At 42.3% G+C, this 8,002-nt stretch overlaps 1 protein-coding gene across 1 annotated transcript in view; it reads right to left on the reverse strand.

Moving 5' to 3' along the window:
* Window positions 1-8,002, reverse strand: part of LIG3 (ligase III, DNA, ATP-dependent) — a 15,240-nt gene that overhangs the window by 5,308 nt on the left and 1,930 nt on the right. The window contains exons 3-14 of the mRNA XM_009885137.1: window positions 7,508-7,705; window positions 6,908-7,059; window positions 5,810-5,976; window positions 5,066-5,143; window positions 4,786-4,954; window positions 3,966-4,121; window positions 3,360-3,491; window positions 2,510-2,589; window positions 1,976-2,063; window positions 915-992; window positions 516-639; window positions 25-167 (exon numbers count right to left, since the gene is read on the reverse strand). Of these exons, the coding sequence (XP_009883439.1) occupies window positions 25-167; window positions 516-639; window positions 915-992; window positions 1,976-2,063; window positions 2,510-2,589; window positions 3,360-3,491; window positions 3,966-4,121; window positions 4,786-4,954; window positions 5,066-5,143; window positions 5,810-5,976; window positions 6,908-7,059; window positions 7,508-7,705 (1,565 nt within the window). The remainder of the gene's footprint in view (window positions 1-24; window positions 168-515; window positions 640-914; window positions 993-1,975; window positions 2,064-2,509; window positions 2,590-3,359; window positions 3,492-3,965; window positions 4,122-4,785; window positions 4,955-5,065; window positions 5,144-5,809; window positions 5,977-6,907; window positions 7,060-7,507; window positions 7,706-8,002) is intronic.

An 8,002-nucleotide genomic window follows, 5' to 3' on the forward strand; every position in this document is an offset into this window, starting at 1 on the left:
CCTCCATGCCAGAGCCCCTCTCACCTTGCTGATCTTCACCATATCCAGCTCTGTTTGCAGACGCGCCAAGGTGGCATCATCATGGCCACCAGAACACTTGGTCACAGTGCACCACTTCTCACTCTTGGGATCATAGCAGCCCATGAGGAAGATGGACATCATCCCACCTGCAGGAGGGGAGAAGCAAAGTAATGAACCAAAACTCTTTTCCATCTTTGGGAGTCAAAGGGCTCTGGGCTTGTGATGGCTTCACAGCATCAGCTCCCACATACAAAGCTGAAGAGAGAGCCTCTGCGCTGCACAAGAGCCTGGCCCAAGACCTATGGCTTTGCTGTGCCAACTAACCCACAGTAAACTCATACCCTGGCAAGTGACGGGCTGCAGCAGACGGTCACTGCTACAGCCAGTCTCATCCTGGTAGGAGACCAAATGCTACAGGAGGCCAGGAATGGGAAAAAGCTTGAGAGTTTTCCGAACTGACAGATCTCTGACTGAAGCCAACTCCAGAAACTTACCTTTACTGCCTTGCCCATAGAAAGCTCCAAGCACCACCAGGTCCGCTGTGTCAGCCATTGCACCCTCATTTAGGTAGTCCTTTTTCACTTTCAGCCAGTGTCGTTTTCCTGGTTCATAATTACCCTGTGCAAAACAAGGCAAGAACCCCCAGTCAGAAAGGAGACCATCTGGTGGACAGCTATCTCCTCAAACAGCCCTTGCTTTTATCCAGTTTAGTGGTACGAGAGTGCAGCAGCGCTCAGCTATAGAAGGGAGCAACCTGGATTGGATCTCGGCATCGACAAGAACCCAGAGATGTTTCAAGGATGCTCAGCCTTGTGTGCTTCATCCACAGACCTCTGTCTGTTGTTATCCCCCAATTCCCAGCATACACCAGTAAAGAGCAACTGTGAACCTGCCTTTAAATCTTTCAACACCAGTCCTTCCAGTCCCTCACGGATGACTCGGGTGATCATATCTGCCAGATCTGAAGCTTTCTGAAAAGGAAAGGAATCACGGTTAACTCAAGACTGTCAAGTGTTGTGGTCTTCAGGCTTTCTATTTGCAGCAGCGGTGCACTTAAAGCACAGCAACTACAGAGATCAATGAGTAATTTCATAAAATAGTTTTCCAGTAAGAGTACCATATGCGTTCTCTTTGCTGCACATCCAGTGACTCAGCTGGGAATATGTCCCAAGAAGAGAAGGGTTCGTTAGTTAAAAAATACTCCTCAGAGACAAGGTAGCCACTCTGATTGTGTCCTGAGTACGTCCCATACGTACAAGATCAGATTTTCCTCAGCCAGCAGTGCCTGCTTACTCCTCTACCTGACTGCTTTAGGACCTATGCTCTTCTCTTCTTCCCAAAATGCTTTCTCTGCGCCAAATGTCCAAGCATTCTCCACCAAAACCAAGGTGCTGCAGAAAGCAGTAGCAGTTGGGGAAAAATGATAGGACATAGGGCTTGTGCATAACAATCCAAGGAAAAACTGAGCATGCTGCTGTCTAAGGGCAGTTTTTAACACTCAGGATGTACCTGGGCTGTGTGGCACTTGAAGCTGTCAGTTTGGGAACTGGAAGCGGTCTAGCTCCCTTCAAACATACTTCAGTCTTCTCTACGCAGTTCAGCATTGCACAGTACAGACTAAGGTACAACAGGCTTTAGCTCCTCCTAACAATGTCAAAGTTAAAATGGCTACAAAATCATTAAGAAACAAACAAACAAAAAAAAGATGTGCAAGTTAAGACTGTACTGAAGTGGCTGTATCCGAGACAAGATGGGAGCACAGGCACGGCCCTCTTGGACACCACCAGCTCAAGAAGTCTTGCACAGAGACCAGACGTAGAACCATTCTGACAGGGAGGGAATTGCTGGATTTGCAGCCGTAATCGTAAAAAAGGCCCTGTGGTAAAGGAGCAATGAAGCGTCCCGAGTGCAATCTATGAGATCGCTACGCACGCTGTTTTAACACTGAACTCACCGTGACGTGCTTCATCTCGGAGAAGAGGATCCGGTTGGGGATTTCAACCATGTTATCGTGGAGAAACTTACGACGTTCACACAGAGGCCTAAACCAGGGTACGGATAATTAAGGACAAGCAAGCAATTTAAACATGACTGTGAACACTGATAAAAACTATTTAAATAATTAAATTATTTATCCTACAGAGTTCCAAAAAGTACAATCAATTCTTACTTTCGTCCAGGAAATAAGTTATAAAATAGAAATTTTGTGTTAAGAGTGCTTTTAGTTTGAGAGTATATGAGATGAGCTGGGCACTGAACCGCACTCAGTTCAGTTGCAATGCAGTTAATCCCAATATTTTGAAAGTGCAGCGCGAGATGGAAACTCCTTAGCACAGCAAGGATTCTCCCGTGCTGTCTTGGTTTTACAGGGGCAAATGCCCGGTCTTAGCAGCCAACGTGCACTGCTCCCTCTGCTGTGGCAGCGTATTCCCGCGAGTTCATGCTGGGAAACCGGTCAGGCTACTCTCGCACTATGCCAGACGCATACCTGTCCATCAGGCTGATGTCATTGAAATAGATGCAGTCAAACACAAACAAGCAAACGTTGGCATCTTGGAAAGCAGCTTTCTGAAAGGCAATTAAGATCGATTAAAAGAAATCTGCAGTCGTAGCAAGCAGCAATATGGAGTTTTAGAAAAATATCAGAAACAAAAGGATGTATTTTTATCTTCATGATCTTTTAGTTATAAGAAGCTTAAGCCTCTTCTCAAAGACAGAAGTATTCTGAGAATTAAGATTTACACTGTGTCAAAGCACAAACTAAGATGATAAAACCGGCTAATTTCAAAGGAAATAACACCACAAAAATTAGTGACTTTGGGCAATGTCATGTCCGTCACTACTGCTGCAGCAAAAAACCAACAAGCATTCCAAAGACTTCAGATTAATGGCTACTTTAAGTTAAAGCACTGACAGTTTAATTTTCATTGTACTGTCTTCTTCCTCACCACCATTTAGTCTAGATATAAGATATTCATGAGGACTAAATGCTCTCTGCATCACTGGGGTCTTCCAGTCTGCCGTACATTGCTCAAGCAACAATACGCAATGACAGAATTGCAAAATTTTCTAAGGATTTTTTAATATTAATCTTGAGTTGAAGTTTTCCTACTGTCCTGCTAAGTGACCAGGTTAATATCAAATCTATCGTAGCAGAGCAGTACCTTTTCATTAATATCAGCCTTCTCAGGCTTATTTTTTCCCCAAATGCTCTAGCAAGCACAGATTTCTTAAATAATCCTGTGATAATAGATCGTACGCTAGCGCATTTAAGTCAGCAGAATAACAGCATCTCTAACCACAATAAAGGATTTTTTAATTTTTTTTTTTTTTTTTACCTTGTGCACACCAAGAGTCCCAAAAGGAAGCGGCTTGCCAGTTTTGTTGTCAATCAGAAGAACTTCTGAATCGAGGATCATACTTTGCCCACCAGGGAAAGCCTGGGGAATGAAGTCCTTAAAATGGGCCACCTTGGGGGGGAAAAAAAAAAAACCAAACCAAAAAAGGAAAATATGTCTACTGGCTGAAAAGTGGGACTCACTCCAGTGCAGATGTTTTCTCTAGAAGCGTGTCGGAGGCATGTGTAGGCATATCTGCACCAGCTTTACTTTCTATTATGGTACAGACAGCACAGTCTACAAATAGAAAAATGAGTCTTGAACAAATATAACCAAGTCATGCAACTGGCTTCCAAAACGCAGTGCATGAAGAAGACTCTAAGGCAGGGAGCTTAACTTTAGTTTCAAGCTCTTAATGTCCACTAAAACTAATTGATTACAATTCTATTATTAAGTGTTGCTTTTCCAGGTTCCAAGTATCTACATAAATTAGAAAAAAGTCTACAACAGAAAGTTTGGTCTCCCTGTCCACAGAAAGTGTGGTGAAATTCAGTCATGTTTATAGAGGAGCTGGTGCAATGGAAGAGGCAGTTTATAGGTGCTTACTTTATGTGGGAGGACAGGTTTGAGGCTTCTGCTGAAGTAGCTGAAATGATCTCCATTTTTATGGACCTGCACCCGCTCGCCATCATACTTGATCTCTGCATACATGCCATTTGGGCACTTCTTCATGGCGTACTCAATTGACTTGCAGGCTTCAGCCTTAGAAAGGCAGAGAGAGAGAAGTCCAAAACAAACTCAGATGATATATTTCAAAATAAAGCTGTCCTTACCTAAGTTCAAGCATGAACTACCAATTCCTTTGTAGATATTTTTGTCCAGGGTCTCTGATATCCAGTCCAAGTTTTCCTTTTCTTAATTACTCATTTACTTATAATCATCTGCATATGCCCAGATAATTACAGCTTTTCAGTGCTTACCTCCTCCAAGTACTGTGCCTTTTGTAGGAGTGCGCTTAGCCCAGAAGTAAATATTTAACTCCGATTTGTTCAAACAAAACCCCAAACTTATTTGAATCTCTAATCCAATGGAAAGCGTATGCTATTTACAGAGAAAGGATCAACTTCTGGGATGACAGCAAACAAACAAAGAAGTAACTTCTGGACTGAAAGCAAGCCAAGATCTTAGCTTCTGCAGTGGCACTGCAGGTGCGAGTATCGAGTATGCTGAAAACTGACCTCTTGATAGAAAAGATTGTATAAAATGGCATTAAACATAAAAATCAGCACTGCACTCTCTTAGCTCACACTACATGCAGTCACTTGTATGTCTACTGATTCTTAAAGGTGAGGCTCTCTGACAGCGCATATGAGAACTCCATCTCTTGCTCGGCTGAAGGTCACCATTGCAGGGGAGCCAACATTACCAGCATGGGCTGAACCGGGGTCATCAGAGAGGCCTGCACGCTGAGCGTGCGCTTCAGACCTGGCACCTTCTCGGCCTCCTGCTGGTTCCTCAGGACTCGCTCTACCACATCCTGGAGGTTGCGTGATGCTTTGAACGCCTCGTAAGCATTGGGATCCAAAGCATCCAACCTTTAACAAATTGAGAAGAGGGAAACATGGATCAACCTCAGATCCGCTACTCCTGGCTTGTGAGGTAATGCCCACTTTGGGTTTTGTCTCACAATGAAGGGTAAGACTTACACATGCTTTGCTCCAGCATTCATTTTCAAGTCATGCTTAATTAGCCTGATGATGCATTTCAGGTCATTGCCCGTACATCTGAAGTGCGAGAGAAGATTCAGAAATGGCAGACATTTATCTGAACTACTTTCCAGCTGAAAAAAAAGAAACTGATCCAGACCTCTAAAAAAAGGTCCTCCCCTTCTGTAGGGTTTAAACTCAAATGAGGACACGTTACTAGTGATGTCTCAGAGGCACAAGAGAATATCCAGAAGGCTTTTTAGCATCTTTATGTTTGAATGCCAATATGAATTCTGCCTCAGTGTTGACATACCTTCCAATATCCATTTAATTAATGCAGCAAGAGTAAGTGATAATGACACCCTCAGATCAACACAAACTGAGCCAGGCCAAGAGTCCTCAACATGTCTAAATGGCTTGAAGGCTTTTCCCAACACACCTAAGAACAGCAACTTAATTAACAGCTAAGTACCATTAAGGTAATTCTGCAAGCCACTTGTTTAGTACTGACTGAAGTGTTTTGACAGACAAGGATGAAGTTCTGCGGCATGAACAGGAGCCATACATGCTGCCATTGCTGGTCAGCACTCAAGTTGTCTTACTCAAACCACTATTTGTAGCTTACAGGTGTTAACTTCAGTCTCTGTGGCTTATGATTAGTTTTTCACCTATTCCAGCTTGCGATATGTAGATAACCACTCCTAGTTTTAGGGTAAACCTTCAGAGGCCGATTACTTTCCTTACCTGCGAGTGATATGTTGCAGCACACTTTGCTGGTCATCTTCCTTAGTAAGCTTTGATAGCTGGATTAGGAATTCGTCTACCTCTTGGATGGTCAGGAGACTTTTAGCTGCTGGAGGACAAGACTTGCTTTGTTCAAAGAAGAGGCGTATGGTCTCGGAAACATCTCCCTGTCTCCAACAACAAAATAAGCATGTGGATCAGAGCTATGGCTAGAGAATGGGGACTCTACTGGGGATTCAACAGGGTTCCAATAAGTAGGATAAAGCACAGGAACGACGCTGGGATTGCATGAAGGAATTGGAATCAAACATTAGAAAAAAGCTGCCATGACAAATAATAAAGCTTCTCAGCTGTTCAATTTGAAAAAAAAAAAAAAAAAAGGTAAGAGTAACAGTATCATGTAATTGCTCTATTTTTCACTGCTGCAGCATCACAGACCCTTTGTTTCCTTAGGATGAATCCACCTGTAAATCCAAGGATCTGAAACAGTCTAGTAATGTCACTAGAAGGCAGTATATGCCAAGGCAATAAACAGAGGTGAAAGAATTAGCTTCATTATCTAACTCACCCATTTGTTCCATCTTGCAATGAATCAAAAGTGTGCATGGTCAACTACCGACTCCTGTGCACAGGAATTAAATGCACACGTGAGTACGTGCAATTGTAGGAGTGTGGCTTAACATATGAGCCAACTGAAACTCACAGTAACAGATCTGTTAACTGAATCACAGTTTTTGCTACATGACATTATGAAAAAAGTAATAAATCAGTTTCATAGGAATATGCTAGATGAAGCAGTGTAGACAAAGTGGATGCAGCCCAACTTGCCTAAATATTTTAGTCTTGCTTTCTAAAGTTTTGCAGGTGAATTCATATCTTGCTTTCTGTTCAAACACTATTTTCTAAAGGTTCCAGATGGCAGGAAGCGCTATGAAAACTGCTAAAGTAAAAAAAAAAATAAATAAAAAATCACCAACTCCCATTCTAACAATCAAGTTAACAATCTTTCACATAGGAGTGAAAAAAAAAAAAAATTACTGAATTTCCATACCAAGGGACTGAACAGCAGAAATTAAGAGAACTGCTGTCTGTACTCACCTGTTCCAGGTCCCGGATCATTTCTTCTTGGCTGCAGTTAAAAATCCTACTAAACAGCTTTACAATCTGCTTATCGTTCAAGTTGTAAACAATTTTAATGACGCCTGGTAACAGCAACTTAATGGTCAGGTATACGTCACCATGAAAACCATCTGGAAAAAAAAAGCACAGCCCATTAGAAACTCACAATTTATTTTCACGGACAGGCGCTGGTTGTTTGTGCCCATGAGCACGATCCTGGGAAAAAAACCCACAGCTGGGGCTCCCTCTTTCCACCATGCTGTTCCGCTTCACATGAAAGGAGATTTCTTAGGGGAAACACCCACAATCGTCCTCCAAATCTGATCTCAGCACTAAGTTTGGTGGCACCTACAAACATTCGCCACAGTCCTAGACTGAGACATTCTTATCTGAATTTGTTATTTGGATAAACAGTTCACTTTACAGACATTATCTCCACAGTTCAAAAATCATCACAGCACACAACTTGGACTACACAGCAATCAGATTTTATTTCACCCTTGCTTTTGAAATAATACTTTGAGGTTGATTTTGAGAGGGCTTTCTGCCCATGCTGATAATGCCAAGCAGGAATCATACCTCCTCCAGATCCCTTCTTCAGAAAATCCTGGATGATCTGCGTTTTCACATTATAGCTTGGCTTTTCAGCAACCATGGCACAGAGCTTCCTGAACTCTCGCAGCAAGCAGTCTTTGTGTTTCGGATCACAGTTTTTTGCAGATAAGCTAGACTTGTGGGAAGAGTTTGCAGAGACATCTTCTGAATTCTTTGGCTTGGCTGCATCAAAGACATAAGAAATTGCTTTTTTAACAAGTACAATATGGTGCAGATTTTGACGTTGAAGCTACCTCTGCTTGGCAAGCTGAAAAGAACAATCCCAGTATGCTGGCAAAGCTTCAGAACTGGATAACGATGCGCGCTACACCAAAATTTGTGACTTTAAATTTTAATTGCCATTAAAAAAAATTTCTCATCTATTTTTTCATTACTTTTGCTCTTTCCAGTACACCAGAATTTTCTGGACCTTAACTCTACCAGACAAATACAATTAAACCTTGGTGAAGAGGAATTCCT

The sequence above is a fragment of the Charadrius vociferus genome, unplaced genomic scaffold, assembly GCF_000708025.1.
Source record: "Charadrius vociferus isolate BGI_N301 unplaced genomic scaffold, ASM70802v2 scaffold54, whole genome shotgun sequence".
Taxonomy (NCBI): Eukaryota; Metazoa; Chordata; class Aves; order Charadriiformes; family Charadriidae; genus Charadrius; species Charadrius vociferus.